General features: G+C 45.4%; 5 protein-coding genes across 11 annotated transcripts; 2 read left to right on the forward strand and 3 right to left on the reverse strand.

Annotated features, from left to right (window-relative positions):
* Window positions 1-476: 476 nt before the first annotated feature.
* On the reverse strand, window positions 477-1,940 carry ndufc1 (NADH:ubiquinone oxidoreductase subunit C1). The gene is made up of 4 exons (XM_062476224.1): window positions 1,798-1,940; window positions 1,173-1,276; window positions 844-915; window positions 477-618 (listed from the first exon to the last, which is right to left on the reverse strand). Exons 1-3 carry the CDS (start codon window positions 1,841-1,843, stop codon window positions 856-858), a joined length of 210 nt encoding a protein of 69 aa, XP_062332208.1. The 5' UTR covers window positions 1,844-1,940; the 3' UTR covers window positions 477-618; window positions 844-855.
* A 444-nt stretch (window positions 1,941-2,384) lies between these two features.
* naa15a (N-alpha-acetyltransferase 15, NatA auxiliary subunit a) lies at window positions 2,385-11,260 on the forward strand. Of its 2 annotated transcripts, none has more exons than XM_062476206.1 (20): window positions 2,385-2,683; window positions 3,864-3,948; window positions 4,112-4,216; window positions 4,568-4,725; window positions 4,857-4,991; window positions 5,159-5,312; window positions 5,473-5,592; window positions 5,739-5,834; window positions 5,931-6,037; window positions 6,129-6,201; window positions 6,298-6,467; window positions 6,786-6,938; window positions 7,067-7,195; window positions 7,415-7,628; window positions 7,924-8,117; window positions 8,697-8,805; window positions 8,935-9,033; window positions 9,500-9,643; window positions 9,749-9,846; window positions 9,934-11,260. In XM_062476206.1, the coding sequence occupies exons 1-20, from the start codon at window positions 2,630-2,632 to the stop codon at window positions 10,138-10,140; spliced, it is 2,604 nt and encodes an 867-aa protein (XP_062332190.1). In that variant the 5' UTR covers window positions 2,385-2,629; the 3' UTR covers window positions 10,141-11,260. The 2 variants fall into 2 exon arrangements, with proteins under 2 accessions (XP_062332190.1, XP_062332191.1); XM_062476207.1 differs by having other exon boundaries at window positions 6,129-6,198.
* On the reverse strand, window positions 10,387-16,795 carry ugl (ureidoglycolate lyase). Of its 4 annotated transcripts, none has more exons than XM_062476210.1 (15): window positions 16,718-16,795; window positions 15,260-15,388; window positions 14,853-15,071; window positions 14,645-14,735; window positions 14,423-14,499; window positions 14,210-14,320; window positions 14,010-14,069; window positions 13,726-13,882; window positions 13,151-13,349; window positions 12,870-12,948; window positions 12,672-12,764; window positions 12,486-12,558; window positions 12,262-12,329; window positions 11,904-12,034; window positions 10,387-11,684 (listed from the first exon to the last, which is right to left on the reverse strand). In XM_062476210.1, exons 2-15 carry the CDS (start codon window positions 15,374-15,376, stop codon window positions 11,528-11,530), a joined length of 1,632 nt encoding a protein of 543 aa, XP_062332194.1. In that variant the 5' UTR covers window positions 15,377-15,388; window positions 16,718-16,795; the 3' UTR covers window positions 10,387-11,527. The 4 variants fall into 4 exon arrangements, with proteins under 4 accessions (XP_062332194.1, XP_062332193.1, XP_062332192.1 ...); XM_062476209.1 differs by lacking the exon at window positions 16,718-16,795 and adding an exon at window positions 15,560-15,690; XM_062476208.1 differs by lacking the exon at window positions 16,718-16,795 and adding an exon at window positions 15,490-15,598.
* On the forward strand, window positions 16,105-19,244 carry rab33ba (RAB33B, member RAS oncogene family a). Its single transcript, XM_062476216.1, has 2 exons — window positions 16,105-16,623; window positions 16,915-19,244. Exons 1-2 carry the CDS (start codon window positions 16,396-16,398, stop codon window positions 17,413-17,415), a joined length of 729 nt encoding a protein of 242 aa, XP_062332200.1. The 5' UTR covers window positions 16,105-16,395; the 3' UTR covers window positions 17,416-19,244.
* Window positions 19,245-19,508: 264 nt separating this feature from the next.
* Window positions 19,509-21,608, reverse strand: zgc:113425 (uncharacterized protein LOC541425 homolog). 3 transcript variants are annotated; one of them, XM_062476219.1, is made up of 7 exons: window positions 21,463-21,608; window positions 21,043-21,212; window positions 20,867-20,926; window positions 20,641-20,772; window positions 20,305-20,451; window positions 20,159-20,219; window positions 19,509-19,956 (listed from the first exon to the last, which is right to left on the reverse strand). In XM_062476219.1, exons 2-7 carry the CDS (start codon window positions 21,205-21,207, stop codon window positions 19,853-19,855), a joined length of 669 nt encoding a protein of 222 aa, XP_062332203.1. In that variant the 5' UTR covers window positions 21,208-21,212; window positions 21,463-21,608; the 3' UTR covers window positions 19,509-19,852. The 3 variants fall into 3 exon arrangements, with proteins under 3 accessions (XP_062332203.1, XP_062332202.1, XP_062332201.1); XM_062476218.1 differs by having other exon boundaries at window positions 19,509-19,959; window positions 21,488-21,603; XM_062476217.1 differs by having other exon boundaries at window positions 19,510-19,959.
* Window positions 21,609-21,640: the final 32 nt, after the last annotated feature.

Below are 21,640 nucleotides of genomic sequence, written 5' to 3' on the forward strand. Positions count from 1 at the left end.
ATGTGTGTGTGGGGGTAACAAAAAATGAGAAATAGCAGCAGAAAAGAATGTAGACTTTTACCATTTACATTACTTGTCCTACTGACAACCATTAGGCTCTGTGGAATCTGATCTAAAACAGCAACCATAATAGGCATGCATAAATAGCACAAGAGCTACGTGAGAACAAATAGCTTCAGTACAACTGCACTGCACATCATCAGGGTCCTCAGTAATCTGGTTAACTAATTGTATGCTGCAGTTGATCTGTTTACGACAAAGACAACATGGGCACTGGCAATGCTCCGTCTTGGTGTTGTCATCTGGCAGGTGAACATTTACGCTGCAGTGTCTTCATTCTCTCTCTCTCTCTCTCTCTCTCTCTCTCTCTCTCTCTCTCTCTCTCTCTCTCTCTCTCTCTCTCTCTCTCTCTCTCTCTCTCTCTCTCTCTCTCTCTCTCTCTCTCTCTCTTGTTGGTTTATGAGAAGGACACAGGGTGATATATGTTCATAACTTTATTATACAGTACAGGGTAATCTGGACACAAGATTATCACTCCCCCCAAAAAATAGACAAACAAAAGAAAAACATCTATTGGATCAATGAGACTGACCCTCCAGGTCGATAACAGCTCTAGTCCTGCAAAGAAAGCAATGATTTGACTGAGTACTTTTACAAAAAATAATATTTTCAGAGCTTGTGTTACCAATGATTATATTACAATACAATTAATCATTTAAAGAATGAGAATGGCACCATAAAGAAACAAACCCGTATTGCCTGATTCAAAATAAGATTGTAGTTATTTTTAAAGGTTAGTTCTGTGTTTTCTTTCAATTTTTTCCTGACAGATTCAACACTTACATGTCAGAGATTTTATTCCAGGCCATTGCTCACTTTGTACTCATGTACATCTGTGCTGTGCTGTTTGAAGAGCTGAAATCAGAAACATACATTTCTAGTTAGCATTTATGGGCCATTTTAAAGACATTTATGGTCCACATTCTATCTCTTATCTTGCGTTCACACCCCAATACATAAAAGGTGTTGGTTTTGTGTAGGATCAACACCAATAGCTACTTAATACTTTTGTGTTCATTATTTTTGTGTTCATTATGCGGGCTTAAAAAGTGGAGAAAAAAAGAGCACGGAGGCCACAGTGGGTACCGTGTTAGATAGTAGGGAGTACTTACCAGGCCCCAAAGGAATGCAGATGTCCCAAAAGCCAAGCCAACACGCGCCCAGTTGGGGTTGTTGTAATCTGGCCTCCCAGCCGTAAACGCTGACCTAGTCCCACCTGCGATTCAACAAACAATAGACTACTTTCAACATGTTGTTTTAAAGCAACGAAACATGAACACAGGCGTAGGGTTTTGATGCTTTTTTTGTTACAAAAAGTGTAATCGTGTTCAGCAAGCACTAACCCATGGAGTTATTCAGTGGTATCCGAAACCAATGTGATAGTCAATGAGTTTGTCATGAATTACAATAAATCTGACAGCTATGCTATGCACATATTTCGCAAAATATATTTGAATCCAATTTTCTAGCTACATAAGTAATTAGCGATTAAGTAAGACATATGTTTACATTTTGCTGCAAAATATAAAACACACAAGGATTTGACTAACCTAGGCGAGTGGGTTAATGCCAGTGTGACTGACTGTATTGGTACTGTATTGACATTGGTTTGCTAGTCGAAGAAGCTAAGCTAAGCTAAGGTCAGGCCTAAAAACATACTAGTGTTTTATTAGCTATCTAGCCCAGTTAGAACGTTACCATTTATTAAATATTTGTTACTACTTTTCAGCCACTTACTTTTGTTGACGATTGCTGCCCGCGATAATAACCGACTGAGTGTCATTTTAGCAGCACACAAGAGGCAATCCCTCACCCACAGTGTGATCGAGGCGTGCTTTGATTGATTATTCGAACTGGTTGGCTAGTACAGTACAAGATAACAGAAAAGGCGATGAAGACCTGCTGGGCTAAATTCCATTCCAGAAAGATACGTTCTCTACTTTGTTAAATTCATGCCTGATAACACGTATAACCAGAGATAAATTAAATTATTTAGTATAAATACTTAAAATTAAAATATGTGTGTACAGATGACTTGAATAACTACCCTCTAATTACTACCCAAGGAAAGAATGTGAGTGTTTTTGGAATTGAATGCATCCATGCAATTCAACCCGTCTCCTCAATATAAAGTGCTCGATGTTATAGTCGAATATGAATGCTACAAGCATCTATATCATCTGTATCCAAGGTTTTTTACCACACTATGTAAGCATAATTAAATGTCCATGCAAACATACGTGTCCATGAAGAAATATATATTATAATTACATTATTACGACCGTAATAACTTTGTTTCTGGTTCTCAGTTTATATGTGTGTGGATGCAAACAGGTAGGCCTCGTAGTAGACACGCAGCCGCAGAGCACAGTTTGACCCGGAGGAGAAGGTAACCAGCCATTTTGGTCTGAAGGGGGCCCTGGCTGCCTGTCACCACGTGAGGAAGAAGAGCCCGAAAGAGAGCGAGACAAGTCCGGGAGCTTTGTGTCAAAGAGACCGAGGGGGGAGAGAGTGGAAACTTATATCACGATTCATGTGTGAAGCTACACAATAATAGCCAGTTTACAGAATGCCCACAATCACCCTACCGCCGAAGGAGAATGCTCTCTTCAAGAGAATATTGGTAAGCTAAATGCCAATGCTAGCATGCTAAATATAAAGTTAGCTAGCTAGCCAACCTGCTAGCTTCTGTATCAATTTCAACTTATCCAGCTAGCCAGCTATCAGGAAGCTAACTTGATTAGCAAGACAGCGAGTACCGATAGCTGTCCGTCTTGGATGTTTGTTGCAAACCGAGTCACAAGTAAGCAGACTAGATAGTCAGAAACGGACCGCCTTTCATACACTGATCTCGCGTCGTTTATCATGTACTGCTGGGTCAGCCAATATTGCAAGGCTTGTCTGAGTGACAGCAGCTAGCTAGCTACCTAGATGTAACGCCTAAACTAGCTAACAGTTAGCTGCCTGCAAAGCTAGCTAGGCACACTGCAGACTCATTCCACACCACCGGTGCTAGAGAAAGCTAGTAGTATGCATACGTTTGCTTTATTGCTAACAACATCATTTTACTTATAACTGTGAAATCATGGATGCGATAATTAAACATAAGACTTTGACTGCTATCCCAAAGCACCACTAAAGAGAATCTTTCGTCACGCTTGCCACAGTAGTCTTTGCTGTTACGCATGGCATGCCTCGCTAAACGTCGATTGTTGCCAACTATTATAAACAGTTAGCCGTTAGTTTTGGAGAAAAAAAACCCCGATGTGGTTATAAAAATACATTTACCGTGGCATCTTGAAAATTTTTGCTCGTTTTTTTCCTCTTACCATTTAAAGTATCGCTTAAAAGTATTTTTTTAATCGACCCCACACCCCTCCAAGTACTGTTGGATCGACTCTCCTCAACCTGTGCCAGGAGGGATTGGTGGGCATTGTTGTATGGTTATTGGCAAGCTGTGGTTCTGGGGACCCAGGCCTTGCTGTGCTGACTGCTGACCCTGGCAGATCATGCAGGCAGATTCTAAGTCTGTCTGGCAGGCTCTCTAATCACTATTCTGCTCACCACTGATTCACACAAGCTTATGTCGCGGACTTCCCTCAGGATCACACTAGCCACAGTGTCACAGAATGCACACTCTGCTTAGGTTTGTGTGTTTTTGTCTGAGCTGGATGATACAGTAGCCTGTTGTTTTTGTGCGTCACATTTTCTTTGCCACTAGAATAAGGAGGCATCAGATTGCAACACACGTGCAGCAGATTAGTAAAGATCAATATTCTCCCCCTATCTGATCTGTCCTGCAGAGATGTTACGAGCACAAGCAGTACAGAAATGGACTCAAGTTCTGCAAACAGATCCTCACCAACCCAAAGTTTGCAGAGCATGGAGGTAAGACACTTCCGCACACATCCGATCCTGTCTGTCTGCCAGAGCAGTTAAAAGAAATGGAGAAATAAACGGAACCCATGTCATTCCCTCAACCTTTACCTTATTATTTCGAAAGAACTAATGAGGTAGATTCTATTTCTTTCCTTCTCTCCGTTTCCCTCAGAGACCCTGGCGATGAAGGGGCTGACCCTGAACTGTCTGGGGAAAAAGGAGGAGGCGTACGAGCTGGTGAGAAGGGGCCTACGCAACGACCTCAAGAGTCACGTCTGTATCCTCCTGCTGCGCTGAGAAACGCCACTTTAACCAGCCTGCCAACACTGGGATGCATTGATGCATCTTGGCTACATGGTTTTGGCCTCAACCCCTCCTGAAGAGGGAGGAGAGAGAACTAGATCTTGTGCAACACACTGTGACAGCATACCTGGTTTTGCATTATACCCATGTCATTAGTCACTAGTGTAAGTATCAGGTTTCTCTGCATTTATGGAAGTGAGTCTTGAATGTTCCCCACTCTAAGTGGTCCTTGTGGAGAGGTTTAGGTGGTTCAGGTATTTGGTGGTTCTTTCCTCCTGGGTGGTTTCCATGTGTGTCTTGGCCTCCTTAACCCCCGCTGTCCCAGGCTGGCACGTGTACGGGCTGCTGCAGAGGTCTGACAAAAAGTACGATGAGGCCATCAAGTGCTACCGCAACGCTCTGAAGTGGGACAAGGACAACCTGCAGATCCTCAGGGACCTGTCCCTCCTGCAGATCCAGATGAGGGACCTGGAGGGGTACCGGGTGAGGATGGGAAGGAGTAGGAGAGAGGGGTGGGAGAGGCATCAGGGGATCTGCTGTGTGTGTGTGTGTGTGTCTGCCTGTCTGCCTGCCTGCCTGCCTGCCTGCTTCAACCCTTCTCTCTGCCTCTCTAGGAGACACGTTACCAGCTCTTGCAGCTGCGCCCTGCCCAGAGGGCCTCGTGGATCGGCTACGCCGTAGCCTACCACCTGCTAGAAGACTTTGAGATGGCTGCCAAGATTGTAGAGGAGTTTCGCAAAACGCAACAGGTGAGCCAGACTCATCGTTATAACAGCACAAGCAGTGTATCTGTGGTCCGAATTCAAGGGCTCTAGCATTAATTGAAAGTGTTTGGTTGTCTGCCCCATATCGGTAAATATGATTAGTTGCCGTGCCTGCGCCAGTGAATGTGATTGGTGTCGGTATGTTGTTCCAGACGTCTCCGGACAAGGTGGACTATGAGTACAGCGAGCTGCTGCTTTACCAGAACCAGGTGCTCCGGGAGGCGGGCTTGTTCAAGGAAGCACTGGAACACCTCACCACCTACGAGAAACAGATCTGTGACAAGCTGGCAGTGGAGGAGACCCGAGGTACGTGTGTGACCTTCGATGATGGTTGTCTTTATGATGTCCAAGTGGGTTTACAGTAGAAATGTGTACGTGTATGAAAGGAATCTGGCACAGACCGTTTTGTGGTAAGTGAGGCCGTGAAGTCTTCTTGAGTGTCTCCTAACTGCCTGTGCTGCTGCAGGAGAGCTTATGCTGCAGCTGGACCGGCCAGAGGAGGCCCTGGAGGTCTACAGGAGACTCCAGGAGAGGAACCCTGAAAACTGGGCCTACTACCAGGGTCTGGAGAAGGCACTGAAACCAGGTACGCCATCACATAGCCTCTTCTGAGTCTGCTCTTCAGCTGTGATCCAGGGAGACGCTGAGGTTTTGTGTTTCTGTGGTCTGCCTGTTGTGAACATGTGGTCAGTGTTGTACACCCTGACCCGTGTAACGCGTCTTCGCCCACAGGGAGCGTCGAGGAGAGGCAGAAGATTTATGAGGAAGTGTGGGTGAAGTTCCCCAAAGGACTGGTGCCCAGAAGGCTTCCTCTCACCTTCCTTACTGGTATGTGTACTCACACACACACGCTTATGCTTTCTACATAGTAAAATAATGTCACTTAAAGTACCGTCGCCATAACTCCTAACATTTGGTAACCAGGTGAAAAATTCTGCGACTGTTTGGACTGCTACCTGAGGATGAACTTCAGTAAAGGCTGCCCGCCAGTCTTCACCACTCTCAAGTCTCTCTACAGCGACAAGGAGAAGGTAAAGACAATTAGAAAGATACGCTAGAAATTATCTCCAAGTTCGTGTCTGAACCCATCAATGTTGACGCCCTTATTTTTTTTCCCTGCAGGTGTCAATTATAGAAGATTTAGTAGTGGGATACGCAACTTGCCTAAAAAGCTGTCGAATGTTTAGTCAAAATGGTAAGTATTAGATTGTAGTACGTTGATGGGTTTTGTAAAACCAAAAAACATATTTTGTGGGCTGTATTTGTGTCAGTGATCGTGTGTGTCTTATAGATGATGGGAAAGAGGAACCTCCCACTACACTTCTGTGGGTGCAGTACTTCCTGGCTCAGCACTTTGACCACGTTGGCCAACAGGCCTTAGCCCTGGAGTACATCAACACAGCCATCGAGAGCACGCCCACGCTCATAGAACTGTTCCTCATCAAAGCCAAGATTTACAAGGTAGAGGGTGCAGGCACTTGCATGCAGACACACATTCACATCTGTCAGCAGCACACCCACGTTCATACACCTGTCCTAGAGAAAAGCCAAGCAAAACAAGGAAAAACATATTCAGAGAATTGTTCTCTCTCAAAGCCAAGATATGCAAGGTAGCCCGTGCAGCCATGTTATTGACACTGACAGAAAACAAGACCCGCCTGATCACACCAACGCACCACATCCAAGATGCACCACGCGCCAAACTTCTCAACCTCCCTAGGCCATCAAATCATCAACTGGACCATTGTTCTGACATTCCCCCCCCCCCCCTCCCCACAGCATGCAGGGAACATCAAGGAGGCAGCCAGGTGGATGGACGAGGCCCAGGCCCTGGACACGGCCGACCGCTTCATCAACTCCAAGTGTGCCAAGTACATGCTGAAGGCTGGCCTGGTCAAGGAGGCTGAGGAGATGTGCTCCAAGTTCACACGGGTGCGCTTCCGCCTCGTCCTCGAGTCCTCCTTTTATTGTTGCACGTCCCAAACTGGAGCGTGCGTGTGCGCTCTGGCCGCTGGGCTGTTTGAAGGCTGACGCTGTGCGTGACGCTGTGCGTGTTTCAGGAGGGAACGTCGGCGGTGGAGAACCTGAACGAGATGCAGTGCATGTGGTTCCAGACAGAGTGCGCCCTGGCCTACAAGTCCATGAACAAGTTCGGGGAGGCGCTCAAGAAGTGCCACGAGATCGAAAGGGTAAGCCACAGCATGCTGAGCTCTGTCCGATCTTTCATCCTCCAAACAACCAATCAGAATCATCATCCCCTCTTATTTCATTTGTCTGACATCAGACAGGGTTGCCCGATTTTTAACCCACCCCATCAACTGACAGTGGTTTGGAAACGAGCCAAGAACAGGGTAGTTGGATGATCCCACTTGCAGAAAATCAGGAATTGTCTCCCTGTATCCCCTCAGCATTTCGTGGAGATCACGGACGACCAGTTTGACTTCCACACGTACTGCATGAGGAAGATGACCCTGCGCTCCTACGTGGACCTGCTCAAGCTGGAGGACGTGCTGCGCATGCACCCCTTCTACTACAAGGCAGCGCGCACCGCCATCCATATCTACCTGGGCCTGCACGACAACCCCCTGGCTGACGACAACAAGGAGCACCAGGCCGACGCCGGTGAGTGTGGCAACGTGTGTGTGAGCGAGTAGGTGTATGATTGTTTTAGATGTGTTACGTGTGTGTGCGCCCTAAAACATGTCTTAAGTTTTTGCCTCAAAATAATATGTAAACCCATCCATTGTACTTGTGTTTCTCTACATCTCATCTTTTTTTCTCTCTCTCTCTCTCTCTCTCTCTCTCTCTCTCTCTCTCTCTCTCTCTCTCTCTCTCTCTCTCTCTCTCTCTCTCTCTCTCTCTCTCTCTCTCTCTCTCTCTCTCTCTCTCTCTCTCTCTCGGTCTGTCTTTCCACCAGAGAACCTGACGGACAAGGAGCTGAAGAAGCTGAGGAACAAGCAGAGGCGGGCGCAGAAGAAGGCGCAGCTGGAGGAGGAGAAGAAGAACGCCGAGAAGGAGAAGCAGCTGAAGAACCAGAAGAAGAAGAAGGAGGATGATGACGAGGAGATTGGAGGGCCCAAGGAGGAGCTCATACCTGACAAGCTGGCCAAGGTGTGTGTTTTGTCTCCAGAGATATAAACAGATCCTTTAAAGCAAGGAAAGGTGTGTGTGTGTGTGTGTGTGCGCGCTGATGAAGAAAGTGTTTTGTCCGTCTCTTCATAAACGGAATGACTAAGTTCAGTTGAGTTCTGTATTTTACTAAGTATTATCAATCTGCAGAATGGGAGAGAACCAGACCTCTGACCATAAATGACAACACAACACCAGGCTTAGGTCTCAATCATGTCTCTCTCCGCTCTGAAGGCCGGAGGACCATCTTTTATAGGGCACAAGAATGTGAACATAGATAGTGACAAATCAGGCTGTAATGACGTTACAACAGTCTGACACAGACACAATCTGCTCTTATTAATAGCAAGCTTACATGAGAACATACTAACTAGTATCCAATGACTAGTTCTATTGATTAGTGAATAATGTAAGCACACAGGAAATCCCAATTTCTTCCACAGTGCGCGCGCATGTGTCTGTCACACCTTGTCAATACCCATGAATAGTTAGTCAGGGTGTGAGAACCCAGGAACCCAGATCGACAAGGCAGTGAACGTCATGATCCTCCCCCATCTGCAGGTGGAGAGTCCTCTGGAGGAGGCAGTGAAGTTCCTGACCCCTCTGAAGAACCTGGTGAAGAACAAGATCGAGACTCACCTACTGGCGTTCGAGATCTACTTCAGAAAAGGTACCACGCATGCCCACCAGAATGGAAACGAATGTTTCAGAACCGGTTGGTCTGGACTCCGATGACCTCTCCTAACCTCTTTCCCTATCTTTATGACCCGCCCCCCCCCCCCCCCCCCCCCACCAATAGAGAAGTACCTGTTAATGCTCCAGTCGGTGAAGCGGGCGTTCTCCATGGAGCCCTCCAACCCCTGGCTCCACCAGTGTCTAGTACGCTTCTTCAAAGGAGGTACGCCCAAGTGTTCTAAACCTCACATGCACCCTAGGTGACACCAGAAGTTGTATACTGAATATTCTGTGGGAGCTGTTCCTCAAAGGGGGCAGTGCTACTTAGCCATCTAATCAAAGCTCCCTGAATGATGCCCAGAGAACACCCAGAGTCTGCTTGTCTCTGTAGCTGTCTCTGGTCTCTAGTATCTGGGCCACAGCGAAGTCTGGTCTGTACCTCTGCATTGGGGGGGCGCATTCCTCCCCCACATGTATTCAGCGGACCTGTACAAACATCCTGTCAACCTTTCTGATTAATCCTAGCCTGGTACCTCAGTCAATCGTCAAGACGCAGAAGAGAGAGGGGGAGTAGAGGGAGTATCTGTTGGGATGTATGTTAGTGTTCTTCTGGAGAAGGTGAAGTGGTGTTCCAGAACACTGTCCTGGTTAGTTGATAATCCTCTGTTTGTCCTGAATGCGTTGTGCAGTGTCTGACAGCCAGGACCTTCCGGAAGCTGTGAGGACGGTACTGAAGCAGGAGATCTCCCGGCTGTTTGGAGAGAGCGACCCCAAGAGCTTCAACAAGAACTACCTGAGCAAACACTCCAACTCTGTACCGCACCGCTTAGCTGGTATTCGCACACACGCACACACACAGCCCCAAACAGTGCACTCTGACTTGTCCACATAACAATGCAGAGCCACAGGCGTTGATATCCATGTTCCTCCTCTTGCAGCTGCTAAGATGATGTTCTACCTGGACTCCTCGTCCGACAAGATGGCATGCGAGCTGGCTACGGCGCTGGACGAGTCCTTGACTGGGAGGAGCATCCAGGTAAGCCGGCACTCTTCAGTAAACGGCTCATTTGGTTTCGGGTCTCAGTGGTCAGGTGTCTTGACGGCTCGCTCCTCACCCCCTCAGATCTGTACGGAGGCTCTGCAGGCGCTGCGTGAGGGCAGTCTGGGGGAGGGCCAGCAGAAGGCCACCGAGTCGTACCGCGCCGCCTGCAACAAGCTCTACCCCTACACGCTGGCGTTCATGCCCCCGGGTTACGAGGACAGCACCACAATCAGCGCCAACGGGGACCTGTCTGCCGGGGAGCACGACGAGATGGCTAACGACATGTGAGGACGAGGAGGAGGAGGAAGAGCGCGCTCGCACACACACGCCTCCAGCCGCTAGTCTGCCAACGACACCCTCCCCACCCCACCCCCCAGCTTCGGCTGTCTGTGATTCCCCCCCCCTCCCCCACCCCCTGCAGTGCACTGATTTGGATGGACAGAAAGCCACAGAGAGAAAGGGAAGGAGAGAGAGATGTGGAAGAGGAGAGGAAAAATAAAGCCCATTTTACTTTCTTTTTTTTAACCCCCGGTGACAACTATTCTTTAAAACGACAAACAACAACAACAAAAGGAAATAAAAACGTACAGAGAAGAGGGAGGACGTGGAGAGCAGAAAGCGGGTTGGGTGGAAAGCTTCTGTGAACAGGGTTTCTGTTTCCTGTGATTCCACCACATGTTCCTCTGCATCTGCTTCTTCTCACGTTTTTAAAAAGGTAATTTATATATTAAAACAACAAATAAAGAAATAAAAATGTTTGAAAACGGAGATATTGTAGTAGTGCTGGGGACTGTGTTCATATGTAGTGTTGAGGCTGGCATGTGCCAAATATAAGAAGGTGGAACACTCAAGAGGAGGCAGCACTTGTTCCTGGGGAAGCATTGAGGCGTTGCACTCGGTTACAATCGTCTGAGCTCATGTAGTCCTCTACTCAGCCACCAGGGTGTCCAATGGCAGACGTCTAAACATGAACTCCAGGTGGAAAGGGGCCAGAACACAACCGGCCTCAGTGCAAAGACACACAGAGCTCAGAAGTCCATCTGCTGAAGTAAAGCTTTATGACTGACAAATCCATTTTTATTTCCTTCTATTCTCTTTGTATTTCTGCAGTTTTACCCTTTGTGAAAAATGTGTGGGTCCCATTTAAAACAACCACTTATAAAAGATAATCACTCATCACAACAGCATCCTACAGTTATCTGGCTTTTATTTCAGGGGTTTGCTTCTGTTTGTCCATCATAAGGTGTAAATGTGACGGCATCTCTGTTACCACTCAGTCTCATTGTTTTACTTTTCATTTAGGTAAACAAGGCACTTGTCAATCACATTGAACTCTTCACACAGACCACTCCTCTCTAACATCAAGGAGTTATGAATTAAACTGAGTTGAATAAAATATCTCTTGTGAGGGGGTTTGTCTGGATTTTATTATATTGGTGCCCTGCCTTCACAATTTTGGCCCTCCTCGACCTAGCCAGCAGAATATATCTAAGTGGCCTAATTCTCTGTTCTTTGTATATGTAAATTGAATCATTCCTTCCCACAAGAATTCCCCAATCCTTGTTTAGATGATTTCAACCAAATGTTTTAACTTGTATCCGAAAATACACTTAGCACTTGCTCTAGCAACCGTATGGGATGTAACAGCTCATGTACGATGGGGGTGTGGTTCCACTCAGAGTTTGGCTCTGGGGGTACTCCCTGTTGAGCCGGCCTGGGCACTGAGAAAGGTGTGGTCCAGGTTCAGGTAGGTGGTGAGGAACTCTGGGAAGTCTCTCTTCTGCACGACTTCCAAGAACATGGCAGCAGCATTGAGAAGCCTCTGTTCATCTCTACCGGAGAAGAGAGATGGGGACAAGCAAAAAGCAGAGAGCTGCTGATGAAGAGCTGACAGGAGTTTATAACAGTCTAGATGTTGCTGTTATTGTAGATCGTCCCTTTATCATGAAACTAATTGTACTTAAAACATCCTGTACAGTTTGGAACAATCTGAATGTCCCTACTGAAATTGTAGAACAGGCTTGTCTTGACTCAAGACTGCCCTCTCTTACCCAACAGTCTGGCAGTGGGTGACTTCCCGGAGCTCCCCGATGACTTCCTGAGTGAGGTCAGTCACCAGCCCCCGGGTAACCACGCTGCCATTGTCCTCCAAGAGGGCCTGGTGCCGGATCCACTGCCACACCTGCAACAGAAACAGGAACTGTATCTCTCCTCTTAGGTCTAGGACTAAGGGTGGAACTTAGACTAACATGAACTTTACCCTCCAACTAACCTCTAGTAGTCTAAGACAAAGCAACTAAGTAAAAACTGAAAGTAACTATTACCATTTACGGTCTCTGAAACTTAACTCATAATGTGGAACACACACCTTACAACGGAATCGTGTGCGTATGAAGGTCATTAACACACCTGGGATCTGGAGATCTCTGCAGTGGCAGAGTCTTCCACCTGGCCTCTGTAGAAGAAGTGGCCCTTACCTGCATTAAAACCACAGAGAGACGGGTCTTTGAGTCAAACATAAGGAAACATTGAGATTTAGGTATTCATCATTTAATTCATTCATTTCCCTTCCATATATTGGAAAGTAGTTTGTAGCTGGTAGAAAACAACACAACTCAAAAGACTTTTCTCACCTGTAAGCCATGCCTCAATAAACAAGATACCCACAGCAATGTTATATTTCAGACCATATAGTGTTACTCCACCCTGTCACTCACAAAGCAAGAAGAAGACATCAGTTAGATTCGTATACACTGTGTTTGAGAAAAGTATAATGAGTTGGTAGACAGGTGCAGTTGGTAGATGAGTTGGCGACTGACTGCTGGCATAGAAAGTAGGTCATCGGGGGTGACCACTAGGTCCTCTCGAAGCTGGTACAGCTGGTTATCACCCTGGGTATGGAGCTGGAAGAGCTGTGTGGCAGAGAGGGAGAGAGAGAGTGATGAGGATTAGGGAATGAGGTTATCAAAACACGTTGAAAGGTAGTTCACACTCAATGATCACAACGAAGAACGTACTTTCTGCATTGGTTCTATGAGGTCTAGGTCGTACACCATGAAGCCGTCAACACCAGCATCGATCTCCAGTAACTTCAATCTGAAATATGTAGAGACAGATATGAAGAAACCTGAAACAAATGCATGCATAAGATAATACTGCATAGCCTGCCTAATGGACAAAACTCTTGACAAAAAACATACTGGAAAGATGGCATGACACTGAATCTGAATATGAATCAAAGTTACAATTGAACAGAGTTGCACTTCTGCATGCATGCTCATTTAACCAGTGACTTTGCCTGGTGACAGTAGCCAGCACTGTCCTGTAGGTAGCGCTCTCCCTGTCTGGAGGTAGAAGCAGGGCAGCCATGCCTCCTGTGGCTAACGCTCCTCGCTGGTGACATGTGCAGACGAGCAGGTCCATATAGCTATGCAGGAAACGCTTTTCCATGTTGACATATTTGCTGCGGTCGGGGAGCAGAAAGGCCTCCCGGTGACCTGGAAGAGTAACAAATGACCTCTGACCTTCAGAGTGATGGAGCAGATTCTATGAGCAGCAGGTGTGACTGTGCCATGTTTTATAACACAAACTCTTCCTAGGAATTCACCTGTCATAATTATCTGCTGCAAGTATGCACTTTTTGTACATTGCTTTGTCACTGCCAAAGAATGTAAATGTGATTCAAGTCATATTTAAGGATGTGGAAGACTCAAAAAGATGAATCTTCAAGGTAGAACTTAACTCTTTTGGAGAAAGTGAAATTTGTAAACTAATGTTGCATTTGGCCTTATTTGATACATTATAGATATATTGTAATATGAAGGGTGAGAGGATAATCGACCCATGAGGAAAATGCTTCATATTTAGGCTCACCAAATTTGTTGACAAAAGAGGCGGAATAATCCCAAATGCCACAGTTGAGACCAGCGGAGTGATCTCTCAGCTCGTACAGAATCTCTTCCATCTCAAATGCTGCCAGAACGTTCTCTATCAGAACCGTGGCCTTGATACTGCCAACAGGTAGGCCCAGCTATAACACACACAGATACAGAGGAACAGACATGCACATATGTACACACCCACACACACACAAACTCATTATGCATACATTGAACATACACAGTAGATACACACATACAGTACATCCGCACACAAACCTTGTGCTCTGTCCATTCAAATATTTTGTTCCATAATCTTGCCTCAAGGTAACTCTCCATCTATTTAATGAAGGGGATGAGACAGAAGAAAGAGAGGGAAAGAAATAGAGAAAAAGGTAGATGAAATTAAGAGGGGGTTTCCTTGTGGGGTTAATTTTTTATTACCCCTCCACCATCTATACATTTCAATGCAGCCTTACTTTGGAGAGGTAGAAAAAGGGCCCACTCCCACAGTCAAACAGCAGCTTCCCACAGTGGAACATCAGGAGGCCAAAATCAAACAGAGGACCAGGAACCTCCTTCCCTCTCACCTGTGAAGTTACGTGGATGTCCATTACAGACTTCTAGCAAACCTAAACTGGATTGTGAACCAAGCAGTGCAACATTGGCAGAACAGTCAGGTGTTTCTGTACCATCATGTTGTGTTCCACCATGTTCCATGCACGAGGGCGAAGCATCAGAACGGGAGCTTGGGAAATTGGGGGGGTGTCTGTTGGAGGGCGACGACAGCAGAAAACACATGTTCATGAGTGATGTTTATTTGCCCTTTAGAGTGTGTTGGTGACTGAAGAATGTGTGTGTCTGAGCATATACAGTACGTGTGCAAGAGTGTGTGTGACAAAGCTATAACTCACCTGGAAATTTGTTATGCACCACCTCGTAAACATTAAATATGCCTTTAATCTGGTTCCGGTATGTGGGGCAGTTACCATCATCGAAATCAATCTGCGCGACACAAACAAGACAATAATAGTGAACAAAGGAGATATTTATGAACAACTCTTACTACTAGAAATTACAAATCCAACTAATTGTAGTCCATCCTGTTGTGTTGGCCAGTACCTGTAGACCCTGAGCAGGGGAGCGGAGAGCCTGAAGGAGGCGTTGGGTGTCACAGGGGGCCAGGTCCCCCACATCCACATGTCTCTTCTGCAACCGGGGGGGCACTGGTCGGACCCTCCAGGTAGAGTCACTCCTGACGTGGGCTGTGACCTCTGAGAACTCTGGGAGGTCACCTGACAGGTCCAGGTGAGCCTTCCTGGAGATCCGGAGCTTCAGGATCTAGAATATCACGGTGCAAAGTGTGCATCATTGAATCTCTTTGTTTGCCAAGATTGTTGTAAAGCATTCCATTTAGTAAAAAGTCTCATTCAAATTGCTATTGTATGTGATTTCTTTTTCAGATTATCATTTAAAAAGTGTGATTTTATGAAACATGCGTAATATAGAATTAGTGTCATGTCTCTTACCCTGTCAACCTCTTCATCAAAAGTGGAGATGAGCTCTTGCAAGAAGACCAGAGACCCAGTGGAGAAGATGGTCTTATACTCAAGATCCAATCCTGGGGGACAGGGAGCCAGATCCATGTCTGTTTGTGCCTGGGAGTTCAGAGCCACACAATAACATGGTTCAGACACACAAAGCAGACATAAGAGAAGTTTTAGTCAAATAATTCAATGAACAAGCATTCTAAGCATACCTTAAATTGTAGTTTACTTCTAATGTAAAAATGTTTTGTCATTCATGGCAATGGTTAAGTGCTCACAGACCTGTTGTACTCGGGTTGTCAACTGCACAGAGACTGGGCTGGACTTTGATACAGTGGAATAATGTCCAATGTTTGGCCAGGCAGCAGAGTATTTGTTTGGAGCTGAGGTTAGAAAACCTCCAAACTGGGAGCCTATAGGTAAAGGGATGTGTTGCCTGACTGTTTTTTTTTTTTACGTTTACTGGTGCTATTCAATGTACTGGGTCACTTGCTAAACTATAGAAAGCAGTGGCAAACATATTTGGCAGTCCCAAAAGGCTGCACTTATGAGTTTACATCCTGAATAAATTATTCCATGTAACAATACTTTTGGACCTTCCCAGATTATATTTCACTCAACGCGAACACGTCTGTACAGTAGAGCTTTAGAGCTTTCTGTTTAGAGCACACTTATTTGACAAGAGCCAAAGGGCCCATAGACGTTTAAACCCTACAAATGTTAATGAGTAAGACTTCTTTGGAAGTGAAAAGCTGATTTATTCAAAACACGCCTATTTGGTCGAAACGGATCCAATCAATAAAGACTTTCCTTTTCCAGAAGGTTCTCGCGAGATGAGTCCTTCAACATTGTACGTGGCGACGTACCAGCCACTAGCAGCATAGTATCCATAAATATTATTTTTGAGAACAACAGTTCAGAGCTGGTACGATTCAAGACGTAACCAGGTAGCTGTTTGTTGCTGGTGGCCTTGGTTACATATGAATATTAATTTGTATGTCTCAAGGGCAAGGTTGTCCTTTTCCGACAGCTCAGTTCGCGAGTCACAACATATTTGCTCGTGGTCGAGCTAGCTACAGCTCGTCTCGATTAACAAGTTTAGTGGCTTGTTTATCAATATGGCAAATCTGGAGACCTCTACTGAATTTGCCAATTCTCTGACCAGCGTGAACCTTCCGCCACCACGGACACGAATATTCAAGATCATCGTGATTGGGGACTCTGGTGTGGGCAAGACATGCCTCACCTACCGATTCTGTGCAGGCAAATTCCCAGAGAAAACCGAGGCCACGATCGGGGTGGACTTCAGGGAGAAAGTTATCGAGATTGACGGCGAAAAAATAAAGGTGAGCGAATGAAAAGTGTCAGACCATTGGAATAAGAAACATGAGTTATTTTACATGGGTTCTTACAACGATGCACAGTATAAGGCCAACCAACCTTCAAGATGAGGGTATCTTGTAAGGGTCCTTTATCTAAAGGGCAGTGGCTGCAAAATAAGATCCACTGTGCTCTGGCTGCCCTCTGCAGAATCATAAAAACATTACAGGACATATGAGCAGCTCTCATACCCGTTGAACAAAATAAGTGATTCCTCTGAGTGTGTGTATGTCGATCTTACTTCCTTTCTTCTGCAGGTCCAGCTGTGGGATACAGCAGGACAGGAACGTTTCAGGAAGTCCATGGTACAGCACTACTATCGAAACGTCCACGCGGTGGTCTTCGTCTACGACATGACCAGCGCCGCCAGCTTCCGCAGCCTCCCGGCTTGGATCGAGGAGTGCAAGCAGCACGCTCTGGGACAGGAAGTGCCCAGGATCCTGGTGGGAAACAAATGCGACCTCCAGGACTCCATCCAGGTGGGCACGGACCTGGCGCAGCAGTTTGCCGATACTCACTCTATGCCCCTGTTTGAGACGTCTGCCAAGAACCCAACGGCTGGCGTGGACGGATCCATAAACCAGCGAGGAAGCAGCGACCATGTGGAGGCCATCTTCATGACAGTGGCGCACAAGCTCAAGTCCCAGAAACCTCTCATTCTGAGCCAGCCGCCCGGCAGTGTCGGGGGACACACAGTGACCCTAGGGAGGGGGGGTGGCGAGAGTGAGGAGAAGGGTGGCTGGGGCTGCGGCTGCTGAGTGAGAAAAAGAGAAAAGGGACAGGAAGTGAGGAAGGGAGAATGAGGGATATAGGAAATTGAAGAATCAGAGGTGATTGTGAGGAAAGCACAATTTCCATACTGCCTGTTATCTGGCCTTTCAACTCAACAATCAAAAAGCGCTTTTTTATCATCATATCTTATCTGAAATATTTGAAAACATACTATCTGAAAAGACACTGTTTGAAGGGAATTATAACTTGTCAGGGTCTATCATCCATATTGATAAAAAATATACTTTTATCAATTGTGTCTGAGCCCAGTGAAACATTTGAAGGGATAACACACATACCTCTATCCTAGTCAGGCCCTAACCGTAGAAATCACTCAGGCACTTCCAAATATAAAATACATTCATAGGTATTATGGAAAAACAAAATAGTCACCCACTGCTTTGTTGTAAGTAGACTTCTTGGCCAGTGAGTAAGATGTGTGGGCAGGGACTATTCTGCTTTAGCTCTAGAACAAGTTCAACAAGCTAACGATTTCCTTCACTATGTAACAATCTGAAGCATGTCTAAAATACACTAATACAGTAACACAATATATATACAAAAAGAAACATACTTTAACTCTAAGTACTAAGCTATAGCCTACAGTTACACATCCACCATAACCCTTGCTGTATTCAAACTCAGTTTAGTGGTGTTACCCTAAGGTCTTTTACGTCTTTTTATTTAATCGCTGTTGCTTTATTTCTGTATTTGGACCTCAGCAGGTTCTGTGGCCCATTGATAACACGTTTTTATTTTGATATTGTCCATTGATGAGAGATTTTCAGGTGTGTATGGTATGGAAAGAATGTTGATAAAACCCAACTGATTCAGAGCTTGGCACAGTGTGATAGGATTTGGCCAACTGACCATGTAAACTGTCTATCATCTTTTCGCAAGGTAAAGACAATGGATTTGCCTCCTTATTTTGATTGAAAGCCAAATGTGTCATTGCCTATGACAGATGAATTGGCTAGTTGACTAAGGGGGAGTTGCATAAAAATCTAATGATGCTCTGTTAAAGTTTGCTGTACCGTGTCTTAGCTGGTCTGATCACACAGCCTCCTGGTAGTGGTCAGTTGTATTAGTGTCTTTGTCTAAGTGAGCAGTGTACTATCTTCATGGCCAGCATAGGACTCCATTTACACCATGGTCCAGATTTACTGTTTTCTGAAAAAGGTAACTTACATCATTTACATTGTGCCATAATAACATGGTCCCTCTCATAAACCATGCTCTTTCCTTGTGTGAAGACAAGTTTGGCCTGATACTGTAGCAATATTTTACAATTGAGCTGATAAAAAAAGCCTTCTCACAAAAGTCAGATAAGCTTTTATAAACATTGATACATTTGACCCAAAGGCTTGTTAAACACAGATAGCCCTGAAACGTAAGATGGCAAGACATTTTGTAGGGATCTATTGGAAGTCCTATGTTGGTGGTTTAATATTCAGTTTTGTTATGGTTCTTATTTGCATTTTTCCAGTCCAACCTGGGTCCAAACAAATACTGTTTTCTGTGTAATAACCATTTAGTACATTCATGTACATGTTCATGTACATAATCAGCCCCATATCCTACGTTCAAGTGTGTTTCACTAGCTACATTGATCAAGTGAAACAAGATAAGCAGCATACTCAGTCTGGTTGACCGGGTTAACGAATACACTGGCACTGAATATTACATCTGTTTTTAAATCAGGTCACTCATGCACTGACTGTACAGGGACAGTGAATCGGAGCGTACTGCTTTGCAATGGTTTTATGGAATTATATCAAATGTTATGTGTAACCTTGCAATAAAGCCTCCCAAAACATTTTCAGTGTCATTTATCAGATGTCTGTGCTGTTCTCTTTAATAATTCGTAAATATGTATATTTTGTTTTATTAAATATGGCACACAGTAGCACAGAACTTTACAATACAACAATGATCAATTTACCAGGTTTAAACAGCTGACTGTATAAAATATAATACATGCATGAGCAATAGCTCTGCTGTATTGGATTAAGTATAAAATTGCATTAATTTACACTCTGGTCTGGTTTCAAAGATCCCCCCCCCCCCCCACACACACACACAAAAAAGGGAAATCCCAAAGCTTAGTTCCAGGTATACCCAAGACAACACAGCATGAAAGATGTTCTGAAATGAATTTGGCACAAATAATGTAGGGTCTTTCCTCTTAGCTCTAGGGAGACAGCAGAGAAGAATAAAATGCTGGTGGATACGTAAGGTACATGTGAACTGTCCTCAAGTGCTAACACTGGACTCCTGTCCTCCATTAGCCTATAATAGCACCACTGTGGGTTTCCCTACATCAACCAGAAGGCATCTGATCCATGTCAGTGATCATAGAACTAAGGATGTAAAGAAAAAGTTAAATGTGGCCGTAACAAAGTAAGGTCACACAGTGGCCAGAGCTCAGGTGAGCCTGCTGTATGCTGGGTGTTTGGATGGAACCTCTGCTTCCTCTGGGTCCCTGTCACTGAAGGATGCTGGCGAGTTAAAGATACGGTCATCGCCTCCTGCTGGTAAGAAAGGGAAAACTGTTTTGGACATGTATTCCAGTCTCAAAACACAGGCTAAACACCTATCTATACACAACAAACAGCATAGTACACCAACAGGGTCTTCCCTGTCTAGAATAATAGTGGTAATATGCAGTCTCACCGTCAAATCTTGACCCGCCTGTTGCCTAACAGCACCCAACACAGTTGGGCGGCTTACCTTGCCAGGTGCACACAAGCTCCGTCTGAGGGTAGGGGTCACTCTGAGGGACCAGGGTCTCCTATTAAACACGGTGGCACATGGTTGAGAGGAGGGAAGGTTTACAGGTTTCTTTTAGACAGGGAGTGCTGTGGTTCTCTCCTCACCAGGCCTGTGATTCCATCGTAGCAGCCACAGAGAGGCAGACTGCGGCAGCCCACGTAGGAGATGAGTGATGAGAGGAAGAGGCTGACAACACAGGCTAGCAACATGGTGGCATTGGATCCCCTCACCATCCGACTCAGCACAACCTTCTGAAGGGAGACAGGAATATCTGTTGATATCATTACCGTCCTTATGTTGCATACTTGGGACTCACACTAAGACAACGACAATACAGGGTGTGGTTGGGGGAAAAAGTGAGTGTCATTAGACTGCTCGTTCTGGTCATTATCAGTGTGGATGTGTTTGTTTTAGGTGGGGGGAGAGTGGCAGGGATTTACCACTTCAGGTATGTAGTGGTGGTGAAACACTTCTTCATCATCCTCGCCATAAGTCAGTGTCAAACTGGCATATGATATTACAATCACCACGGCAACACAGGAGAACACTGAGCAGATGATCATCACGTTCACCTTAGGGATCATTGGAAGTAGCATACTTTAGATAGGAAGAGTGCCATTTTAAACAGTTAAGTAAGCCTACATTAACACACAGGCTCTCTCTTACCAGTATTGGATTCTTCCTTTGAGAGGCAAATAGAGCTAGTACACCGGGAGATGCCATGATCTAAAGGCAAGGGAGACAGAAACAGTGATGCATCATAAAACATATCTATAGGCGAACATTGGGAGATTTTTCATACAATAAAGTAATCCAACTATATTATCCAAAGTTTTACACACCAATCCCGCCCATACTGGAGCTCTGGTCATGCTTAGTGGTGTGTCTTTGCGGAAAACTGCGTCCATGACCCCGCACACCATACACAAAGCCCCACATGCCACCTGAAGGATACCTAGAACCACGACGCTACGCTGGTTGAAGATAAAGTACCTGTAGCGGTCCATTTGATCTACACAAAACACATAGAAACGACGAAAAGAGTCAATGTTAAAATACTAGTGTAGCCTACATTTATGTTAAACAACGTTACATGTTTCGGTACACCCATCACATCTTTTGATACGCCGCCTTTTGTAGCCTACAATTTAGTGGGCACCCTACTTCACACATGAACATCTGGGATTAAACTCTGAAAGACTATCACAAACGTTTAGCTGCTATTTTAGGCAATATTTCAATTTGTATTATCTCATACTCACCGAAAAGTAGGACTAATTAACCTACTTTTGCCCACTCTCAGTAGTCGCTTTCTTCCTTCCGGGCAGTTTTCAGTTTATTCAACAGGTGAACTCAAGGCAGCGTTACCCATTAACCTACACGCGCAGGTGCAGCTCGACAGCCATGCAGAAGTTTAACCCTTATATGGCCACCATTTAC

The sequence above is a fragment of the Osmerus eperlanus genome, chromosome 13, assembly GCF_963692335.1.
Source record: "Osmerus eperlanus chromosome 13, fOsmEpe2.1, whole genome shotgun sequence".
In the NCBI taxonomy this organism is placed as follows: domain Eukaryota; kingdom Metazoa; phylum Chordata; class Actinopteri; order Osmeriformes; family Osmeridae; genus Osmerus; species Osmerus eperlanus.